General features: G+C 43.4%; 1 protein-coding gene across 2 annotated transcripts in view; it reads left to right on the top strand.

The window, feature by feature from the left end:
- Positions 1-24,866, top strand: part of LOC140735303 (platelet-derived growth factor subunit A-like) — a 74,731-nt gene that overhangs the window by 34,508 nt on the left and 15,357 nt on the right. For both annotated transcript variants that reach the window (XM_073060186.1, XM_073060187.1), the window contains exon 4: positions 4,993-5,180. In XM_073060186.1, coding sequence (XP_072916287.1) covers positions 4,993-5,180 — 188 coding nt within the window. The remainder of the gene's footprint in view (positions 1-4,992; positions 5,181-24,866) is intronic.

Below are 24,866 nucleotides of genomic sequence, written 5' to 3'. Positions count from 1 at the left end.
CCAATGCCTTACGGTCTTAAAAGATACTTGCTATGGTTTAGTGACATTGTTAAAACTGGACCTGTCTGTTTCATGGATGCTGCTGCTTACTGCATGAACAGTAATAGGCGGGTGATGTGGTCAAATAATAGAGGTGGGGATTAATTCCTTTCAGAACTCAGATGAGGAATTTCTAGATGGCGGTGAACAGAAACATATTCTTTGGCCCATCTAATCTGTGCCAAACTATTAATCTGCTGAGTTCCATTGATCTGCACCCGGACTGTAGCCCTGCATATCCCTCCCATCCATGTACCTATCCAAATTTCTCTCAAGTGTTGGAATCGAACCTGCCTCCACCACTTCCATTGGCAGCTTATCTATGCTCTCTATGAATGAAGAAGTTCCCTCTCATGTTCTCCTTGAACATTTCACCCTTAACCCGTGACCTCTAGTTCTGGACTTGCCCAAGCTCAGTGGAAAAGCCTGCTTGCATTTACCCTATCCATACCCGACACAATTTCATAATTTTGTATCTACACTCCAGTAAATCTCTAGATGTCCATTGCCCGTCATTGCTGCCAGTAGGTTCAGCGTGGCTGGGCTGCACAAACCTGTTTCATAGCAGGCCCTTTGGAGAACAAACGGGATCAGTGGGTTGGCAGGTCTTTTTTTTTCTCTCCTCTCACTCGTCCACACTAGGCAGAGGAGACGTCAGAGAAACGGTTACAACCTTTTCAGTGTGCACCAAAGTGCTATTCAGATTTTCCTGCAGAACTGTGTCAGAATTCCAGGGAATTCTACTCCCGAGTAGCCAGAGGATGGTGAATCTGTGGAATTCATTGCCACAGGCAGCTGTGGAGGCCAAGTCATTGGGTATATTTAAAGTGGAGGTTGATAGCTTCTTGATTAATAAGGGCATCTGTGGTTACTGGGAGAAGGAATGGGGTTGAGAGGGAAAATAAATCAGCCATGATTGAATGGCAGAGCAGACTCAATGGGCTGAAATGGCCTAATTCTGCTCCTGTACTTTATGGTCTCATGGCTTTTGTGATTTCTGGGCTGTCTGGGGGAAACAATTGTGGATTTTGGGTGTGCTATCTCAGTGGTGCAGTTTCCCCTGCCACCTAGGCAAATGCCAAAGGAAAAGACCAGAGGCCACAAGGCGTAGGAGCAGATTTAGGCCATTTGGCCCATTGAGTCTGCTCCCCCATTTCATTTTGGCTGATCCATTTTTCCTCTCAGCCCCAGTATCCTGCCTTCTCCCTGTGTCCCTTTCGCTCTGACCAGTCAAGAATCTATCAACCTTTACCTTAGATATATGTAAAGACGACCTCCACAGATACACCACTCCCTGGCTAAAGAAATTCCTAAAGAAAAGCTATAGGTACTGATTTTAGAGACAGAAAGCTTCCTTTCCCGAGGATGGATCTGGAGGAGGTTTCTTGAGACTGTAATTTAAGTCTGGTCCAAAATCCTTGAACTATAATTGGGGAGTTGTGCATTGTCAAAAAGAACAACAAAGTGACATTTAAATCCTTTCCACCATCTGCCTGAATGGCAAGAAGGTTGTGGTGTTCTCATTTCTCGATGATTTCTATGCAGACATGTGGTTTTAGCTCCATTATACCATCTATCCTCTCTTTGTTGATGGTGTTTTGAAATTCTGTAGTTAAAAACTATGGGAGAAGATGTTTTGTTGGAGAACTCGTGGTATGGTGGCCAACGTACTCGGCCAGCGAGAGGTGCCAAAAGGCAAGCAGGAAGATTTGAAAGCATGGAGTAGCTTTCCAACTGATTGATGAATCTAGAATGACTTTGAGTCATTAGAGTAAGGAGAAAGGCTTGAATGTAAAATAAAACATATAAAGGACTGATCAAGAGTATGGCCACTGAGTGTATGTTTGTGGTCTTCTGCTGCTGTAGCCCATCCACTTCAAGGTTCAATACGTTGTGCATTCAGAGATGCTCTTCTGCACACCACTGTTGTAACACGTGGTTATTTGAGTTACTGTCACCTTCCTGTCAGCTTAAACCAGTCTGACCATTCCCCTCTGATCTCTCTCATTAACAAGGCGTTTTTGCCGACAGAACTGCTGCTCACTGCATTTTTCTTTTGCTTTTTCACACCATTCTTTGCAAACTGTAGAGACTGTTGTGCATGAAAATCACTGAAGTTCTGTGTGTGCTGCTCTTCTGCTCACCACTGTTGTAACACGTGGTTATTTGAGTGACCGTCACCTTCCTGTCAGCTTAAACCAGTCTGGCCATTCTCCTCGACCTCTCTCATTAACGAGGCATTCTCGTACCATTCTCTGTAAAGTCTAGAGACTATTGGCATGAAAATCCCGGAAGATGGAACAGTTTCAGATGTTCTCAAACCACCCTGTCTGGCACCAGCAATTATCCCACAGTCAAAGTCACTTAGCTCACATTTCTTCCCCATTCTGAGGTTTGGTCTGAGCAACAACTGAACCTCTTGACCACGTCTGCATGCTTTTATGCACTGAGTTGCTGCCACGTGATTGAGACCATAAGACCATAAGATATAGGAGCAGAATAGGGCCATTTGGCCCATCGAGTCTGCTCCGCCATTCAATCAGGACTGATCCTTTTTTCCTCAACACCATTTTCTGGCCTTCTCCCTGTAACCTTTGATGCCATGTCCAATCAAGAACCTATCAATCTCTGCCTTAAATACACCCAATGACCTGGCCTCCACAGCTGAACGTGGCAACAAATTCCACAAATTCACCACCCTCTGGTTAAAGAAATTTCTCTGCATCTCTGTTTTGAATGGATGCTATCCTGAGGCTGTGCCCTCTGGTCCTAGACTCTCCCATCATGGGAAGCATCCTTTCACATCTACTCTGACCAGTCCTTGGTTGGTTATCTATTTGCATTAACGAGCAGGTGTAAAGGTGTATGTAATAAAGTGGCCACTGAGTGTACAACGGAACAAGTTGTGAGTTCATCCACTCTGGTCAACAAAAAGAGACTTGCTTAAGTGCCGACCGATTGTTATATGTTGATGTTTGAAGGAACCTAGGTATCTTGTACAGAGGTAACAGGACCTAACGGCATGGGAGTGGATTTCTTTTACAGTGTCAGTGACTCCGGTTGAGTTCCACTGCAGTCTGTAAGAAGTTTATACATTCTCTCTATAACCGTGGTTCAGAGTTCAACTCTGGTGCCGTTTTGTAAAGAGTCTCTGTTCCCCCTCTCCATGGAATGCACAGGTGCTTTGGTTTCTTCTGACAGTCCAAAGACGTACTGGGTAGATTAATTGGTCATTACAAATTGTTCCGTGATTTGGTTAGGGTTCGATGGTTCAATTTAATATCAGAGAATATATAAAGTGTACAAGCCGAAATCCTTTCTCTTCGCAGATATGCACAAATCAGAGAGAGGGGGAAAGTCTTGGATCAGAGTTGTGGGGTTGTTGTGTTCGAAGAGCCCGAAGGCCCTGCTCCGTGCTGTATCACTAAGTAAATAAAGTGACCTACCATCAAGGGGCAAAAGTTTGCAGGTCTTGACGGTTCCAATCAAAATCCGGAAATATGAATTTAAAACATTAGCATTAGATGGGAAACAGTGTTAGGTACTCCGGTCTCTGTGGCTGCAGATTAGTAGCTCCAGTTGGGAGTATTCAATGATTCCTGTGGGAGCTACACACAAAAAAAATTGCCTCTCTCTGGATCCTTCATCTTTTTAGTGAAGATGGCATAAGGACCCTCACCATCTGGGACTTGCTCTCTTATTACTGCCATTGGCGAGGAGCTTGGAAAGCAGTACTTGGTAGTAATTTTTATGTTGTTTCATTGTACCACTGTGGCAAAAAATGCATTTCACGTCAAATGCAAAAGACTCAGGCGCATATCCATAGCTAGGGTGCTTAAGACTTTTGCACAGTACTGTATTAGTCAACATGGAGCAGACATTAGCCTGCAGGTCACCCTTGGGCAAGGTATAGCGCGTACTTAGCCCCCACCCCACCCCCGGTCAGGGTCACGTGAAGCCATGGGAGCAGGCGGTGGACGAGCAGCTGGTGCAGATCACAAGTCCTGGTTGTGTGACCACGGCCTCCAGGCCCAGTGAGTTTGTAAATCTGGCGGGAGCAAAGGATGTTAGGAATAGCAAGGCTGGACCATCGCGGGAGGGGTGTGGGACAGGTGGCAGAGAAGTAGAGAAGTAGTGCCAGGGATAGTGCTAGGTGCAGACACACCAAGCCCTGAGACACCAGGAGCCGTTTGATTCCAAACAATTGGTTTATTGATCGTTACAGAATGTCTCTCTAGTGCTTCCCACTCCCTCCGCTCTCCCTTCCCCGTTTTTCAACCATGATTCCCCTCTCCCTGTCCCCTTCCCACTCTCAGTCCACAAGAGAGACCCATATCAGAATCAGGTTTATCATCACTCACGTATGTCATGACATTTTTTTTGTTTGGCAGCAGTACAATGCAGTACATAAAATTACCACACTTCTGTGCAAAAGTCTTAGGCTGCGTGTGTGTGTGTGTGCACGCGCCTAAGACTTTTGCACAGTGCTGTATATGAGCAGAATTAGGCCATTCGGCCCATCAGGTCTGCTCCTCCTTTCCATCATGGCTGATTTATGATCCCTTGCAATCCCCATTCTCCTGTTTTCTCCCCATAATCTTTGACGTCCTGACGAATGAAGAACAATTAGGTTCACACACAGCTGACTAGTTCGATATGTGATAGTCCCAAATCTGTATTCCCACTGTCTGTGGGAAGAAGAATGAATATAGAAAGGGAAACCAGAGGGAAAAAAATCTGTGAAAAAGTGTTTTCAGTACTTTTCCAAATACGCTTTGATGACAAATTTCTCCTCTGTGTGCTTGGAATTCATATTTTGTTGATGTTGAAGCAGGGTTAGAAGATCTGAATGCTTTCTCTGTGTATAAAAAATGTCTTGAGGGTTCAAAGGAAATTGTCTTTATAATTTGATTTGAGCCAAGCACTCAAAGCCACTTTGTTCGAACTTTTCAGAAGAAGCTGTGTCTGCAGTGTGCCGAACGAGGACGGTCATTTATGAAATACCTCGCAGTCAGATAGACCCAACATCTGCCAACTTCATGATATGGCCAGCCTGCGTGGAGGTCAGGCGGTGCACAGGTTGTTGCAACACTGGCAGCGTTAGGTGCCAGCCTTCTCGAATACATCACCGGAGCGTCAAGGTGAGAAACAAAAGATCTGTACAGACTGCATTGTAACTGAGCTGCAGACGCCCGTAACCTCGTTCCGAGGGGGGGGGGGAGCGGGGAGAGAAAAATTGGACATGATCCACCTTGGCACGGGGCATGCGAAAAAATAGCTTGACTTCATCTTGTTCATCTTTTGGTGAAGTCTGAAAGCAATTTTAATTGGTTCTTTTAAAGACTGGAGGATACATTTCTGAAAAAAATAAACAAAGATATGGTCTGTCTGTTTCTGGCACAGGGAAAAGAAATGGAAAAAGGATCATTTATACCCCACAGAAGTTTAGCTGCTGAGGAGGGGTAGGGGGAAACTCTAGAAATTTAACAGCATCATTGGATAATAAAATGAATTATTTTACTTTTTAGCCCCAGCGCTTTTCCCTGCAAGTGGCCAGAGCACTACATTTGCCCATTCACCTCCCCCCTCACCTCTGTTCAGGGCCCCAAACGGTCCTATTGGCGAATCTGCTGGGGTCATCTGTTGTGTCTAGTGCCCCCGTTGTGGCCTCCGCTACATTGGTGAGACCCGTTGCAAACTGGAGGACCGCTTTGTCAGGCACCATCTGCCAGAAGTGGAACTTCCCGTTGGCTAAACATTTTAATTCCCTTTCCCATTCCCGTTCTGACATGGGGCCGTAATGACCCCCTCTTGGGTGGAGGAGCAACAACTTGTATTCTGTCTGGGTAGCCTCCAACCTAATTGCATGAATATTGATTTCTCCTTCAGGTAAAAATAATTCCCCTCCACCCCCCCCTTCCCTTCCTCCTATGGTCCACTCCTCTTCCTCCCGTATCAGATTCCTTCCTCTCCAGCCATTTACCTTTCCCTTTCTTATTCTCCTGGCTTCACGTCACCTTCTAGCTATTCTCCTTCCCCCATTCCCCACCTTTTTACTCTGGCGTCTTCCCCCTTCCTTTTCAGTCCTGAAGAAGGGCCTCGGGCCAAAGCATCGACCCTTTACTCATTTCCATAGATACTGCCCGACCTGCTGAGTTCCTCCAGCATTTTGTGTGTGTGTGTGTGTGTGTGTGTGTGTGTGTGTGTGTGTGTGTGTGTGTGTGTGTGTGTGTGTGTGTGTGTGTGTGTGTGTGTGTGTGTGTGTGTGTGAGAGAGAGAGATTTGGACTTCCAACATTGGCAGAATTTCTCATGCCCATATTTTACTTTTTCGACAATTATTAACAAATAAAGAATTTATTTGTTTTTTATGTATGATATATTACCACATAGCCCTTGATGTAATGAATTGTGTTCAGATTTGAATAGAAGCATTTCTTTATTTTTGAAAATGTATCTTTTGATGAATGCTTCCATTTACGAAGTGCAGAGAGGGTTCATGGCCTATGAATCATAGACAGTTAGAAATGTGGGTCATTGCTCTATGTGAGATCAGTATTTTAGTGACCATGTTGAGCCAGCTGATCACAAATTTCAAAGTAAGTTTATTATCTGAGAGTGCATATATGTCACCATATGCAACTCTGAGATTCATTGTCTTGTGGCTAATCACAATAAGTACAAAGAAACATAGTAGAATCAATGAAAAACTGCATCCAAAGATGGACGAACAACCAATATGCAAAACACAACAAATTGCTCAAATATATAAGTAAATACTAAATATTGAGAACATGAGTTGTAGAGTCCTTGAAAGTGAGTCTGTGGGTTGTGGAATCAGTTCGGTGTTGGGGTGAGTGAAATTTCACTCGGCTAATGACAGTGGTGCTGCCAGCAAACCCAAATACAGCATTAGAGTTGTAGTTAGCCTCACAGTCAGTGGTATAAAGTGAGGAGAGCAGGGGGCTGAAGGCATAGCCTTGTGCACCTGTGCTGATGGAGATTGTGGAGGAAGTGTAAATGAATAAAATTAATAGCATTATTAAGAAACTCAACCGATTAAGTAAGTTATTTCTTACTTATTATTGTTTAGTCAATGGCTCAGGAAAAATCAGATCACTTGCCAAAGACTCTAAAGCACATCAGCCAGTGAGTTTTGATACCAGCAGACATTTCTGGTTTTTGCCAAGTTGTGAATTTGATACGGGCAATAGTTTATATCGCTGAATAAATTACCAAATAATTTCATCCAGGCATTGAACAAGCTGTTTAATTTTGGACACCATTTGTCTTTTAACTCTGTTCTGAGACGGAAGCAAAAAAAATTGCTTTTTGGTTACTCATTAAATATCTCACTGGCTTTGTCAAGCTGTTTTTATCAGTATTACAATAACTCCAGCTCTTTCTATTGTTTATACCATGTCGTGGCAATCCCACGAAGGAAGTGTGATCATATCTGGGTATATGCCAGCCGTGGGTTACTCAGTCACTAGCGTACGACCTACAGATGTGCAGTAACAAGCAGCATCAGACAGGAAGGGTCTACAACGGGTAGTCAAGCTGTCCAACGCACCACTGGCACCAGCCGACCTGCCATCGAGGGCATATAGTATGTGCAGAAAGCCAGATAAAGGCCAGCAACACCACAAAGGAACTCCCCCTCCACCCTCCCTCCCATCAGGGAGGGGGACTACACAGCACCCACACCAGTTACTTCCCCCAAGACGTCAGGCTGCTCAACACATCCGTCCATTAATCCAGCCCACCGCACCAACACCGTCACTACCTAATGCATCACCCAGGGTCACTTTGCAATCAGTCTATGTTGTACATTGTCCTTTGTGGGATTGCTTTTATATTTATATTTATTGTTGGCTTTATGTTTTTTTATGCAACATCAGATCTGGAATAATAATCATTTTGTTCCCCTTTACATTTGGGAACTGAAGAATGACAATAAACGATCTTGAATCCAGGTGCCCAGGAAGATGTTTTGGAGTTGCAGGTTCAAATTGCTGGGAAATTTAATTTCAATGAAGTAAATGGGGAATTAAGACAAAAACTAGGCTAATGGTGGTCATGAAATAATTGGGTTGTTATAGAATAAGCACAATAATTTTATGGAAAAGGTCTATAGAAAGTGGTGGATACGGCCCAGTCCATCACAGGCAAAGCCCTCCCCACCATTGAGCACATCTACAGGGAGCACTGTCCCAAGAAAGCAGCCTCCATCATCATAGACCCCCGTCATCCAGGCTATGCTCCCTTCTCACTCCTACCATCGGGATGGAGGTACAGGAGTCTAAGGTCCCACACCACCAGGTTCAGGAACAGTTATTACCCTCCTGAGCCAGCATGGATAACTTCACTCACTTCAACACTGAACTGATTCCACAGCCTACAGACTCACTTTTAAGGACTCTACAACTGATGTTCTCAGTTTTATCTATTTGCACAATTTGTTTGTTTGTTTATTTATTTATTGAGATGCAGCACGGAACAGACCCTTCAGGCCCAGTAAGTCATGCCAGCCAGCAACCCCCAATTTAACCCTAGCCTAATCATAGGACAATTTACAATGACCAATTACATTTTTGGACTGTGGGAGGAAATCAGAGAACCCTGAGGAAACCCACACAGAAAACATATAAACTCCTTACAGTCAACAATGGGAGTTGAATTTGTCTTCTTTTCTCAGTCCCTGGTTGTTTCTCCATCTTTGGTTTTGTGTCGTTTTTCATAAATTCTATTGTATTTCTTCACTTTCCTGTAAATGTCTGAAAAAGAAAAGAATCTCAAGGTAGTAAATGGTGACATATACATTCTTTGATAATAATTTTGTCTTGGACTTTGACTTTAAAAAAGGCATCTTGTTCACAATTAATTAGGGAGATAATCTAATATACGTATCTCACAAAATGCTGGAGGAACTCAGCAAGCCAGGCAGTTTCTATGAAAAAGAGTATAGTTGATGTTTTGGGTCGAGACCCTTCATGAAAGGTTCTGACCTAAATGTCGACTATGCTCTTTTCCATAGATGCTGCCTGGCTTGCTGAGGTCCTCCAGCATTTTGTGTGTGTTGCTTGGATTTCCAGCATCTGCACATTTTCTCTTGTTTGTAGTATACTGTACATATCTGATCACTTCTGTACATGCCTCCAATCCCAGAGCTAAGTGGTTAATTCTCAACTCGCCACTCAGTTCAAAGGTAGTTGCAGTGGACAATCTATGCTGGTCATGCAAAAATAAGATTAAATAATTAAGTACTCAGTTCACCCTTAATGGTTAAGTGTTCCACATGAGTGTTCTATAAAAACATTTACTTAGTAATTCGATTTTCCCCCATATCAGGTGCGTTGAACAAGTCTGCTAATACAAAATTAGAAGTCATTCAGTATGTTTGCCAAATTGGGATGTCATCGTCATTCTAATTATGTGCCGTGTCATATGACTTAGGCGATCATGGTCTTTGACCATGATTGTTCTTGGCAAATTTTTCTCCAGAACTGCTTTGCCATTGCCTTCTTCGGGACAAGGTCTTTACAAGACGGGTGACCCCAGCCATTATCAATACTCTTAAGAGATTGTCTGCCTGGCGTCAATTGGGATAACCTTTCTTATAAACCTGAGTTGTAAGGAAAGGTTGAATGGGCTAGGATTTTATTCCCTCAAACAGAAGAATGAGGGAAGATTTGAAAAGGGTGTACACAATACTAAATGGTGTAGATATGGGAAATGTAAGTAGGTGTTTTCTATTGAGGTTGGGTGAGACTAGAACTAGAGGTCATAGGCTAAGGGTGAAATGTGAAATATTTAAGGAGAATCTGAGGGGGGAACCTCTTCAATCAGAGGGGGATGAGAATGTGGAATGGGCTGCCGGTAACTGCAGTGGATGTAGGTCCGATTTCAATGTTTGAGAGAAGTTTGGATATGTATAGTACATGGGTGGGAGGGCTGTAGCCCGGGTTCAGGCTGAAAGGACTAGGCAGAGTAACAGTCTGGCATAGACTAGATGGGTCGAAGGGGTGCTTCTGTTCTTATTGAGATACAGCGTGGAATGGATCCTTCCGGCCTTTCGAGCTGCACAGCCCAACAATCCCCCACATTTAATCCTAGTCTAAACACGGGACAATTTACAGCGACCAATTAATCTACCCAACCCATTTGTCTTTAGACTATGGGAGGAAACCCAAACTGTCATGGGGAGAACTCATGGATATCGAACCCGCATCATGGGTACTGTAAAGTGTTGTGTTAACCACTATACAACCATGCTGCTCTGCAGTGTGGTATGACTCAGTGGCTCTAAGAAATCATTAATATTGTTTTATTGCCATAAAAATAACAAGTCATTAAATAAGATTGCAAAATTAGGGTGTTCTTGCTTTATAAGGCATTGATCAGACTGCATTTGGAGTTTTGGGGCCAGCTTTCAGCTGCTTAGCTAAGAAAGGATGTGCTGACATTGGAGAGAGTCCAAAGGAAATTCATGAGAATGATCCCAGGAATGAAAGGGTTAATGTGTTAGGAGTGTTTGATGGTACTCGGTGGAGTTTAGAAGAATGAGTAGAGATCTCATTGTAACATATCCAATGTTGAAAGGTCTGGATAGATTGGATGCGGAGAGGATGTTTCCTATATTGGAGGGGTCTAGGACTAGATGGTACAGCCTCAGAATTGGGCGTCCCTTTAGAACAGAGATGAGGAGGAATTTCCTTAGCCAGAGGGTGGTGAATCTGTGGAATTCATTACCACAGGTGGCTGTGTGGGCCAAGTCATTGGGTATATTTAAAGCAAAGGTTGATAGGTTCTTTATCAGTAAGGGCATCAAAGGTTACAGGGAGAAGGCAGGAGAATGGAGTTGAGAGGGAAAATAAATCAGCCGTGAGGGAATGGTAGAGCAGACTTGAGGACATGAATGGCCTATTTCTGCTCCTATGCCTTTGTGGTCTTAAAAATATTTACTATGGTTCAGTAACATTATTAAATGTCAAAACCTGACCTGTTTCATGGACACACAGTGTTTGCTTGGCAGAAGATAAAGCCATATGGTGTTTGACTCGAAATTTCTGCAACTTTCATTGACTCAGGATCCTGGACTGGTTTTGTTTTGTGACAGTATTTTACTGATACCTTATATGTGCTTTGTGCTGTGTGTGACTGTTGGTATTGTGTTTTGTACCTTGGCTCCAGAGTAAAGCTTTTTCGTTTGGCTGTATTCATGGCTATCCCTGTGTGGTTGAATTGACAATTAAACTTGAACTATTGTACAGGTGTGTGATGTGGTCAAATAACAGATGTGGGATATAAAAAATAGGGAGGTAGGGAGGAAAATATTGTGGGTGGGGCAATAATACTGCATGTGTCTTCCCAGAGAGACTTCCTTGAGCAGAGAGTGGTCTGGTTCCAGTTAGTACCGAACCTCTTAAACCATCGCCTATGGTAGATCCATGGACTTTACAACTCCTGTTCTCAATATTATTCATTATTTATTTATCTATTATTAATAATATTTATTTTTCTTTTTGCATTTGAAAACGTGTTGTCTTTTGCACACTGGTTGCTTGTCTATCTTTGTGTGTAGTTCTTCAATGATTCTGTTATACTTCTTTGTATTGAATGCCGGCAAGAAAATTGGTCTCAGTGTCTATGGTGACATCCGGCACTGTGCAAAAGTCTCACGCACATGTAAAAAAATTCTTGAAGCGAAGATGCTTTCAAAACTAATGAAATGTAAAGTTCCTAAATATCCAGAAGATTTACTATAAAGAGCAGTAAACAGCAAAATAAATCAAATCAATATTTGGTGCAACCACCCTTTAGCTTTAAAACTGCATCAGTTCTCTGTAACTGCACATTTTTGTGTAGTTTTTTAAGAAAATCGGCTGGTAGGTTGTTCCAAGCATCTTGGAGAGCTTGCCACAGTTCTTCAGCAGACTTTGGCTGTCTCGCTTGCTTCTGTCTCTCCGGGTAATCCCAGACAGCCTCGGTGATGTTGAGATCAGGGCTCTGTGGAGACCACACCATCTGAAACCATTAAAAAAAAAATCTAGGGTGACTAAAACTTTTGCACAGTACTGTATATGTACTTGGACAATGAATTTACTTTGAACTTTGATCTTGGATTGTGAGTGGAGGAATTTGTTATCAGTTTACCACAGCTGCCAGCAACACAATTACAGGAGAATACTTTTAATCCCATACTTTTCAGCACTCTCAGTATGAGTTATTCATTATTGTACTCATGAAGGTCAGACATTGGAACTTCCTGGTCCAGTTTCTCTCAGTATGTAATTAACGAGCAGAAAACACATTGGCAACATCATCACATAATGAGATGAAGTGGGAAAATTATGTCACTGTTGGCGTGAACTGCAACAGGTAAAGCCTGATCCAACTTCCTTCAACACAAAATAGGCACAAGCATCTCAATACATTTCCAAAGTCGATTCACACAAAAAATGTTGGCACATTTGAGGCTTTTCTCGTCCAAGTCTTGGGAAACAATATTTGGCCTTAGCACCAGTGACCTCAGGTGGGGTATATCTGGTCACAACCTGGTCATAAACTATTCAGCTCTTCCTGAAATGTCCTCAAATGTTGTGTGGTGAGGAAGTCCACCCCTCCTACAAATGACCAGGTGCTGTAAAGAACCCTGTGCAGGGTCAACCCACGGAAGGCTGCTGGACCAGACAACATTCCTGGTAGAGTGCTCAGAGGATGTGCAGACCGGCTAGCAGATGTTCTCACTGACATCTTTAACATCTCCCTGAGCAGCGCCACCGTTCCAACATGCTTCATGGCTGCCACCATTGTCCCCGTGCTGAAGAAGTCTTCCGTGTCCTGCCTAAATGTCTATCGTCCCGTTGCACGCACATCCATTGTCATGAAGTGTTTTGAGAGGCTCGTCGTGAGGCACATCAAGACCTTGTTCCCCCCCCCCCATTGGACCCCCTGTTTGCATACCGTTGCCCCCCCCCCATTGGACCCCCGTTTGCATACCGTCCCAACCGCTCAACAGATGACGACATTGCCACCACCCTCCACCTGGCCCTAACCCACCTGGACAAAAAAAGACACATACGTTCGAATGCTGTTCATAGACTTCAGTTCAACATTCAACACAATCATCCCTCAGAAACTGATTGGAAAGCTGAGCCTACTGGGCCTGAACACCTCCCTCTGCAACTGGATCCTAGACTTCCTGACTGGGAGAATCAGTCAGTCCGGATCGGGAGCAGCATCTCCAACACCATCACATTGAGCACATGGGCCCCCCAGGGCTGTGTGCTCAGTCCACTGCTGTTCACTCTGCTGATCTATGACTGTGCTGCAACACACAGCTCGAACCACATCATCAAGTTCGCCAATGACATGACCTTGGTGGGTCTCATCAGCAAGAACGCCGAGTCAGCTTACAGAGAGGAGGTGCAGCAGCTAACGGACTGGTGCAGAGCCAACAACCTGTCTCTGAATGTGAAAAAAACAAAAGAAATGGTTGTTGACTTCAGGAGGGCACGGAGCGACCACTCCCTGCTGAACATCAACGGCTGCTCGGTAGATATCGTTGAGAGCACCAAATTTCTTGGTGTTCACCTGGCGGAGAATCTCACCTGGTCCTTCAACACCAACTCCATAGCAAAGAAAGCCCAGCAGCATCTCTACTTTCTGCAAAGGCTGAGGAAAGTCCATCTCCCACCACCACCCCCCACCCCCCATCCTCATCACATTCTACAGGGGTTGTATTGAGAGCATCCTGAGCAGCTACATCACTGCCTGGTTCGGAAATTGCACCATCTCGGATCGCAAGACCTTGCAGCAGATAGTGAGGTCAGCTGAGAAGATCATTGGGGTCTCTTTTCCCGCCATCATGGACATTTACACTACACGCTGCATCCACAGAGCAAACAGCATTATCAAGGACCCAGTGCACCCCTCGTACAAACTCTTCTCCCTCCTGCCGTCTGGGAAAAGGCACCGAAGCATTCGGGTTCTCACAACCAGACTATGTAACAGTTTCTTCCCCCAATCTATCAGACTCCTCAATACCCAGAGCCTGGACTGACACCTTACCCTATTGTCCTGTTTATTATTTATTGTAACGCCTGCACTGTTTTGTGCACTTTATGCAGTCCTGGTAGGTCTGTAGTCTAGTGTAGTTGTTGTGTGTTTTTTTTTTCTCTCTGTGTTTTTTACGTAGTTCAGTCTAGTTTTTGTACTGTGTTATGTAACACCATGGTCCTGAAAAACGTCTCATTTTTACTACGTACTGTACCAGCAGTTATGGTCGAAATGACAATAAAAGTGACTTGACTTGACTTGATGCCTTTTTGCCTTGGCTTACATTCGGAAGATAGCTCAGGGCTCGCAACACAAATTGCTAAAACAAAATTGTTATGGAAACAGCAATGAAGAATCCTTCTACATCTGAGTGCGACAGCATTCCTGAGTCTCCACCAGGGACTTGCATGTCCGACAGCAGTGAAAACCGAGAGGAAGCTACTGACACAATGAAGGAAGCCTTTCACACTACCAGAGATGGAGGAGCTTTATTGTTGCCCTAAATGCCAGTGCTGTAATGAGGAGGGAGAGAGAGAGAGAGAGAGAGGGGGTGACATTCAAAAGATGGCAACCAGGGTGAAAACTTGCCAGGCAACTCCTGGAAATCTATTCCAAAGTCATTTGGTACCTCTCCATCGGAGAGATAACCTTGAAAAAAATCCAACATTTTTTTCTATATATAAAACAATGAATTACAATTCCCAGTATGAAATTTGTCCGGTTTTCTTAGTCACAACCTGTACAGTAAAGGAAGGATGGGAGGAACACCAGATGCTGCAGAGAGATAGTTTGTGGATTACTGTTACTGCAGCATAGTTTAGTGTACACGTCTTGTGTAATAATTTCTGTCCGAAACATTGACTAACCCGATGGAATTCAAACCGGGAAAGTGTGAAGTGATTCACTGTGAGAGGTCGAACTTGAAAGTTCAAAGTGAATTTATTATTGAAGTATGTGTATGTCACCATATACTACCACGCAATTCCTTTTTTTTGCAAGCATACACAGTAGAACAGAGAATTACAGTAGATTCAATGAAAAACGACACTCACTACACAATCAATGTTCCAAAGAATGCAAACTGTGTAAGTAAATAAATAAATAAATAAATAAGCAAGTAAACAAACAAACACATACATACTGAGAATTTGAGTTGCAGAGGCCTTGAAAATGAATCCATAGGTTGTGGAATCAGTTTAGTGTTATGGTGAGTGAAATTACCCAAGCTGGTTCAGGAGCCTGATGATTGAAGAATAATAACTTTTCCTGAACCTAGTGGTGTGGGACTGAAGCTCCTGTACCCCCTTCCCACTTGAGGCAGAACACAGGGTTAATGGTGGCATTCTTAACACTGTGGACCAACAGGCGGATCTTGAGGTTCCCGTCTCTAGAACCGTCAAAGTTGCAGCGCAAGTTGATAAGGCGTATATTGCGTTGGTCTTCATTCGTCAGGGGATTGAGTTCAGGAGCCGCAAGGTAACGTTGCAGCTCTAGAAATCTTTGGTTAGACCACTCTGAGTATTGCATTAGATTCTGTTTGCTTCAATATAGGAAGGATGTGGTAGCTTTAGAGAGACTGCAGAGGAGATTTACCAGATGCTGCCTGGATTACAGGACATGTCTTATGAGGAAAGGTTGAGCGAGCTCGGGCTTTTCTCTTTGGAGCGAAGGAGGATGAGAGGTGACTTGATAGACATGTACAAGATTATAAGGGGCATAGATAGAGTGGATGGCCAGAGGCAATTTCCCAGGGCGGGAATGGCTAATGTGAGGGGCGATAATTTAAAGGTTTTCGCAGGAAAGTATGGGGGTGGGACATGACAGAGGTAGGTTATTTTACAGAGTGGTGGGGTGTGTGGAATGCGCTGCTAGGGGTGCTGGTAGAGGCAGATACATTAGGGACATTTAAGAGACTCTTAGATGCGTGGATGACAGAAAAATGGAGGGCTGTGTGGGAGGGAAGGGTCAGATTGTTCTTAGAGTAGGTTAAGAGATAGCACAATATCATGGGCTGAAGGGCCTGTAATTTGCTGTACTGTTCTAGATTCTTAACCATATTTGTAAGATTTCCTCCTTACTTAATGCCCGTTACACCCTGCACTTTGGGCAGCAGTGAAGGTTCTGCGTCTTCATTGCTGTTTCCTTAACAATTTTGTTTGACCAGTCAGGGTTGTCAGCCCTCAGCTGAACCCCTGAAACTGGAGGACCGGTGGATCGCTCTTAGTCTGACCTCTACCCTTCGACCCTACCAAGAATCAAGGCACAAGGCACAGGACTATAGCCAACATAGCTCTCCGGATCATTGAGGCACGCAAGCCTCCAAACCCTACGACAAGTTTGTGGTCCTCTTGGAGATTTCCCCCATTTGAGTGAAAAACACTGATGGATTTTGCTTAGTTTTCTGACATCTTTGTGTCTATGATTAGATTCTATCGTCTGTTTCTCTGAAGGACTCATCACTGTGTGTATGATTAGACCCTTCTAACCAAAGATCTAAAAGCTATGTTTTCTTATTGCTCGTAAATGTTTTGACCAATGACTTGACTTTGGTTGTTAATTATAGCCTCCGTAGCAGCAGCAGCTGTTTCAGGGCACATATTTCAGGAATTTTATTGTTTTGCTCTGCTTTGACTTGTAAAATGAACTGTCTGAAGTTCTGTATAAATCTTCCTCCTCAAAGCATCTTTGCCCAAAGGGAGTATAAGTGTCCCTCTGTTTGTAGTTTCTGAGGTAGCTGACATTTGTTTTTGACTTGACAGGATTCTTGCATTTAAGATTGTACCTGATAAACCTGCACCAAACGATACGTCATTTAAACAAAGCACTATTTTTGTTCCAAAGCTGAAAATAGGCAGGTGATTGTAATGGTGGAGGTCTCAGCCTGTGCACGCTGGAATGTTTTGCACTTTGATACGCACACCAGGCAGTCTCGTCAACTTGGACGAAGTCTAAATGCAGGGTCAGCCAAATCTCTCAGGGTCACTCAAATCACAGTCCTGATGAGGGGTCTTGACCCGAAACGTCAAGTCTTTAAAGTTAAAAGTTCAAAATATTATCAGAGTACGTATATACTACCCTGAGATTCATTTTCTTGCAGGCATTCACAGTATTAACAAAGAAATACAGTAGAATTAATGAAAAACTACATATAAACACTGACAGGAAACCTATGTTCTAAAGAAGACAATCTGTGCAAATGCAAAAAAAAATTAGTAATTTATTTTATTTATTGAGGTTTAGTGCAGAATAGGCCCTTCCGGCACTTCACGTAGTGCGGCCCAGCAACCCCCGATTTAATCCTAGCCTAATCACAGGACTACTTACAGTGATCAATTAACCTACCAAACAGTACATCTTTGGACTGTGGGAGGAAACTGGAGCACCCGAAGGAAACCCACATGGTCACGGGGAGAACGTACCATCTCCTTACGGGCAGTGGCGGGAGTTGAACCCGGGTTGCTGGTACTGTAAAGCGTTGTGCTAACCACTCTACTGCTGTATAATTATTATGATTAATATTAATAAATTAGTAGATAATACAGAGAACGTAAGTTGTAGAGTCCTTCAAAGTGAGTCCATAGGCTGTGTTCAGTGATCAGTTCAGTGATGTCTGACCTGCTGAGTTCCTCCAGCATTCTTTGAGTGTTACTCTGGATTTCCAGCATCTGCAGAATCTCTTGTGTTCAGTCAATCTCTTCTGTTGAATCATAGATACTTAGGATGCAGAAGAAGAACTTTCAGCTCGGGTTGAACAAGGAAAGAACTATTTGAGCTAATCCAGCTTCCCAGCTCCTGTATATTAAGTGCTCGTTCAGGTAGCTTTTCAGTGCGGTGAGAGTACCTGCCTCCACGGCTCTTTCAACCAGTGAGCTCCAGACATCTATCTCTCCTCGGATGAAAAAATCTTTCCTCAGCTTCCCTCTAATCCTTCCATCTTTTATCATAAATCTGTGCCCCTGGCCACAGACTTCCCCCAGTGACGGAAATGGGTCCTTTGTGTTTATCCTCTCGAGGCCCTTCACAATTTTATGCACCTTGAATATATCTCCTTTCAGCTTCTTTTGTACCATGCGAAACAGACGCACTGTCGCCACTATTTGCTTATAATTACCTGCACTGTCATCGTGCACTGGGAATGTGGGAATCTGGGGAGAATGAAATAGGATTAGTGTAAAAAACTGGAGGTTGGAGGCCTGATGCTTGCGAGTTTGACAGTCTGGTGTCAGGGATTGGAGGGCCAGTGGCGGCCTGTACTGTAATTGGAGGCCCAGTGATTGTGAGATTGGCAGTCTGGTGTCAGGGATTGGAGGGCCAGTGGCGGCCTGTACTGTAATTGGAGGCCCAGTGGTTGTGAGATTGACAGTCTGGTGCCAGGGATTGGAGGGCCAGTGGCGGCCTGTACTGTAATTGGAGGCCCAGTGATTGTGAGATTGGCAGTCTGGTGTCAGGGATTGGAGGGCCAGTGGCGGCCTATACTGTAATTGGAGGCCCAGTGGTTGTGAGTTTGACAGTCTGGTGCCAGGGATTGGAGGGCCAGTGGCGGCCTGTACTGTAATTGAGGCCCAGTGGTTGTGAGATTGGCAGTCTGGTGCCAGGGATTGGAGGGCCAGTGGCGGCCTGTCCGGTGGTTGGAAGTATTTCACTGGATGTTTCAGTGTACGTGTGATAAATAAGTCTGAATCTGAATGGGTGGTTACTGGGTTTGCACACTTGTGATGGACTGAAAGATCTATTTTGTGCTGTATAATTACAGTGGAATATGGTTAATTGAGGCAGACACTTATTTGGACCAACTCTTAAAGAACAAAAACTAATCGAGAAAATGGCCAGGATTCTCTTCCTGTATTTGGGACACTATGCGCAATTGGAACAGGAGACTGTTGCCGAACAGTTTTTAACTAGCATCAGTCATGTGAACTTGTATGGCCGTTAGACACCACACCATGCTTAGAGTTAATGTTTTAAATAGCATTACTTGTCTGTGTTTGTGTTCAAAAACCAGTGACTTTTGTCACTGATAGTTGGCGACGAATAAGCAGGAAGACAGTTCAGAACTGTGTTGCTCACTACGGTTTCAAGCATTCAGGTTTGGAAATTCCAGAAATGGCCGAGGTGTCACAGCGATCACCTAGAATGTGACAATGAAAATGAAGATTTGGAGGATGCAATTGTTGAAAGCTTGCATGAAGGCTGTCCATTGTCTGTACTAGGTGTCTGGGCTAATTTTCTTCATTTACAGTCAATAAAAGAACGTGGCAGAGTACACTGGGTGAATTCTTCTGTTGATAACTTATAGGAACTAATACACCATTTTATAGTGCTAAAGTGTTGGTAATTATCTAATTTATTCAGTATTTCATTTAAATACAAAATTTGTTACTCATTTAACCAGTACTTTGTCTTTATTAATACCTTTTTAACTATTTCCATGAAACTTTGACTAATTGGGGCAGTCGCTTAATTGGGCCAAAATGTTCACGTGCCAGTTAACTGGAATCCACTATATATGGCCCTAACTCTGCACCCTCTGGAGCTGTCCACAGCCGCCTTATAACTCTGAACACGAGACTGTTAGGCATAGGAACAGAATTAGGCCATCAAGTTTGCTCTGCCATTCCATCATGGCTGATTTATTATCCCTCTCTACCCCATTCTCTTGCTGTCTCCCTGCGATGCCTTTACTAATCAGGAACCTGTTAATTTATTAATTACCCCACTAAAGGAAACATCAGAGTCAGGTTTATTATCACCAGCATGTGACATGAAATTTGTTAATTTAGCAGCAGCAGTTCAATGCAGTACATAATCTAGCAAAAAAAATTAAAATAATAATAAATAAATCAATTATGATATACACATATTGAATAGATTTTTTAAAACATGCAAAACCAGAAATGCTTTTTTTTATATAAAAAAAAAGTGAGGTAGTGTCCAAAGCTTCAATGTCCATTTAGGAATTGGATGACAGAGGGGAAGAAGTTGTTCCTGAATCACTGAGTGTGTGCCTTCAGGCTTCTGTACCTCCTACATGATGGTAACAGTGAGAAAAGGGCATGCCTTGGCTGCTGTAGATCTTTAATAATGGACACTGTCTTTCTGAGACACTGCTCCCTAAAGATGTCCTGGGTAGGCCAGTGCCCAAGATGAGCTGACTAGATTTACAACCCACTGCAGCTTCTTTCGGTCCTGTGCAGTAGCCCCTCCATACCAGACAGTGATGCAGCCTGTCAGAATGCTCTCCATGGTACAACTATAGAAGTTTTTGAGTGTATTTGTTGACATGCCAAATCTCTTCAAACTCCTAATGAAGTATAGCTGCTGTCTTGCCTTCTTTATAACTACATCAATATGTTGGGACCAGGTTAGATCCTCAGAGATCTTGACACCGAGGAACTTGAAGCTGCTCACTCTCTCCACTTCTGATCCCTCTATGAGGATTGGTGTGTGTTCCTTCGTCTTACCCTTCCTGAAACCCACAATCAGCTCTTTGGTCTTACTGATGTTGAGTGCCAGGTTGTTGCTGCGGCACCACTCCACCTGTTGGCATATCTCACTCCAGTTCGCCCTCTCGTCCACATCCATTTTATCTAAGTCTTTCGATATTCAATGGGTTTAAATGAGTTCCCCCCAATTCTTCTAAACTCAGGCCTGGAGCCATCAAACACCTTTCATTCCTGGTATCTTTCTCATGAACCTCCTCTCGACCCTCTCCAATATAAGCACATCCTTTCATAGATAAAGGGCCCAAATTGCTCTCGATACTCCAAGTACGGTCTGACCAGTGCCTTATAAAGCCTCAGCATTACATCCTTGCCATTATATTCTAATCCTCTTGAAATGAATGCTAACATAGTCCAGCTATAATGTGCTATGGAAAATTTGTCCTCCTCCTCAGCTCCCTAGATGAAATCCTTTCTCTCTTTCCCAGTTCTGATGAAGGCCTTGGACTTCAAACACTATTCTTTTCTGTCTCCACAGAAGCTGCCTGACTTGCTGAGTGTTTCCGCCATTTTAGGTCTTCTGTTTTTATTTCTGATTTCTGGTATCTGCAGTATTTTTTTCTATTGCTTCTCATTTATGGTGAAAAACTTCTTGCCTATCGACATCCAGCAATATCTTTCCAAGTCCCTTTGTGCAGGGCTTGGATTAGTTGGATAGGGTCCACTTTCTTGGGAAACCAAGGGTTAACAGTCTCACCACAGCAGACACTGGATGAAAGGAATTAAGGAGAAATCCAGATATATTCAGGAGAAGTGATTTGGTTTTAAAAAGCTTGAAGGTGAGAGGAATGGAAATGTATTAAAGAACAGAGGCATTCCTATAGTTTCAAAGTGGAGAAAGTTATGATTATGAGAAGATGTGAAACATCTAGTGAAAGTATTTTTAGGGCAATGTTTGCAACATAGTATGAGCAAACGAAAGGCAGTCAAAGCAGCAGCAAGCACAAAACATAAATAATATGATTGTCCTTGTGATTATTAATTTTTAAACAGCCATCTGCCTCACACCCTCTCTGAAACTGCTTGAGTGGTTTCATAAATTTGTTTGGAATGATTCTCAGCTTAGTTTGAAAGGAGACAGAATCTTTTGTAGATGGTAAGGAAAACTCTGAGCCAAATTCCATAATAATTAAAATTGAGACCCGCCAAGCCCACACATTCATCAGCGCACATGCACATACCAAACTTCACATGCACACAGATAGCAAGAGCAGGACGGAGACACTGTGGACAAGTCAGTGCCTCTGTTTGCTCTGCTCCATCAGCAGCAGCAGGGTTAGGGTCTGAGAGGCTGAAGAAAGGGAGGAATTTGCAAAAAGACAAAGCTAATGCAAAAGCTGAAACCTGAAATACCTTGTATTTACACCTCAGACAATTCCCTGAACCATTAGTAGCTTAAAGACTGCATTATAGCTCAAGGCTATCCCAGAGGCTTATGAATGTGTCGTGGAGGCTTCAAGTGCTTAATAAGGTTATTTTCTTCAAACACAAATTGTTCTATTTATCTTGGACATCAGTTTATAAACATTGTGTGTGTGTGTGTGTGTGTGTGTGTGTGTGTGTGTGTGTGTGTGTGTGTGTGTGTGTGTGTGTGTGTGTGTGTGTGTGTGTGTGTGTGTGTGTGTGTGTGTGTGTGTGTGTGTGTGTGTATGTATGTGAATAAAGCCATAAGACATAGGAGCAGAATTAGGCCTTTCAGCCCATTCAAATCTGTTCTGCTATTTCCATCATGGCTGATGTAATTCTCCATTCTCCTGCATTTTCCCTGTAACCCTTCATGCCCTTACTAATCAAGAACCTATCAACCCTTCACTTCAAATATACCCAATGACCTGGCCTCCACTGCCATCGGTGGCAGGGCATTCCTCGGGTTCACCACCCCAGGCTGAAGAAATTCCTCTTCGTCTCTATTCTAAAGGGACGTCCTTCTATGCTGAGGCTCTGCCCCCTGGTTCTAGACTTCCCGAGTGTAGGAAACATCATCTCCACATCCACTCTGTCTGGGCCTTTCAATATTTGATAAGTTTCAATAACATTCCCCCCCCCCCCAATTCTGGACACCAGCGAGTTCAGGCCAAGAGCCATCAATTACTCTTCCTTTCCTAGCACATCCTGTAAGAAATGAGGGGCCCAGACCTACATGTAACACTCCACGTGCTGTCTGACCAGTGCCCCCTTAATATGAGTGTGAGCGCGTGTGTGTGTTTTCACATGGGTTTGTACCTCATGTTGTCCTCACAGTGAGCCACAGGTTGTATCTATTTCTCAGAAATATTATCAGAAAAGTGTTAGATCGACTTCTAACGCAGACCACGTCCCTATTCATTCATCATCACTGTTTGATATCAGGTAGTAAACTTGTATAAATTTGATAGAATAATTCTGAGTTGTCACTTCGGTAAGCAAAAGCATTAAACAAAAGAGATTTTGCCTCTGGTTCCTGACTGGAGTTAAATTCATAGAGAAAATAAATCAGCCATGATTGAATAGTGTAGCAGACCCTATGGGCCGAATTGCCCAATTTGGCTCCTATGCCTTATGGTCTTATGATCTTCCGATTTACGTTGCATTCCAATTCTCAGCCTTGTCTTCAAATCCTTGGTAATACACAAAATGCTGGAGGAACTCAGCAGGTCGGCATCTATTGTGAGCAATAAACAGTCAATGTTTTGTTCAGAACCCTTCATCAACGACTCTTCAGATCCTTTTATGGTTTTGCCTTTCCCTCTTTTCATGGCCTCCTCTAGCCCTCAACCCTCCAAAATCTCAGTGCTGCTTCAGTGTCGGCCTCATTAATTACTCCTCCACTGTCAGCCATGTTGTTGGTCCTGAGCTCTCAAGCTCTCTTAAGCACCTTTGCCCCTCTTTAAGGTTTTCCTTAAAATGTAATTTATTGTCTGAGTCTTTATTCCTTTTGCTTAGTATCTCCTGGTGGCTCAGTGTCTACTTTGGTGATATTCCTGCAAAGTAACATGACATGTTTAGTGATGCTAAAGCTACTCTATAAATAAATAAGCACTGACTCAAGAAAATATTCACTCTGACTAAAAGCTTTCTGTATTATTAATTAAGAGAGCAAATGCATTTATACCTAAATGTGGGAGATACTGAATAACATTTTTATACATCTTTGGATGTTCCGTTTCATTGCTAGTTGTGGGATTCAATTCAGTTCAAGTTTAATTGTCATTCAACTATAATGAGTGCTCGTGAACGCAGCCAAACGAGACAGGGTTACTCCAGGGTCAAAGTGAAAAATGCAGTACCAACAGTCACTCACAGCACAAAGCACACACAAGATGCAAGCGCAAATTCAAACACAGTCACACAATAAAAGAGTCCACAACTCACGCCATCAATCCACGATAGAGCCCGCGGGGCTCCCTCTTAACGAACACTGGGGGCAGCACCGACTCCAGGCCGGACACTGCGCCACAGCGCCCCCGGTGGAGCGTATTGACCCTGATGACTCCCCCCCCGCAGGCGACACTGCACTCATTTACGTATATGAAATATGAGTAGAGGCCGATGTCCTCACATCTTTAGTGCTAACAATCAAAAGATTAATTTTTCCATCTAGTTGTCCTATGAGCACAAAGTCTTAGTAGACTTATACCCAGCTTACATTGTTGTACATCTTGGTTCTCTGACTAGAGTCAAAACTTTCCAATAGCAGAATGCTGCAAATTATTACCCTTGTAATATGTTTGTATGTTATTGGGTATAAAGTGCACTGTGTAACATCGGTAACAAATAAATTAATATCTTCAATGTAAATTCTTTCACCTATGAGATTAATTGAATGGAGTTTGTTGCTTGCCAGTACATGTGCCATTACAAAGAAGGCATGGCAACAACTCTACTTTACTAAAATCTGTGCAGATTCAGCATGTCATCTAAAACTTTGATGAACTTGTGAAGATACACAGTGGAGAGTGGTTGTATCATGTCCTGGTATGAAAAGCACCATGGTGCAAGAACAGAAAAGCCCACAAAAATTAGTTTCTATCACAGGAAAAGCCCTCCCCACCATTAAGCACATCCACAAGGAATAATGCCACATTAAACCAACCTCATTCATCAAGGACCCCCACCACTCAGACCATGTTCTCTTCTCGCTGCTGTCCTTGGAAGGAGGTACAAGAGCCGTAGGTCCCACACCACCAGGTCCAGGAACAGTTATTATTCTATTACCTCAACACTGATCTGATTCCACAACCTATGGGCTCACTTTCAAGGATTCTACAACCCATGTTCTCAATAGTGT

Source organism: Hemitrygon akajei, chromosome 11 (assembly GCF_048418815.1).
Source record: "Hemitrygon akajei chromosome 11, sHemAka1.3, whole genome shotgun sequence".
NCBI lineage: Eukaryota > Metazoa > Chordata > Chondrichthyes > Myliobatiformes > Dasyatidae > Hemitrygon > Hemitrygon akajei.
Note: the sequence above shows the minus strand (reverse complement) of the source record. Positions and strands in the feature narration are given on the sequence as shown.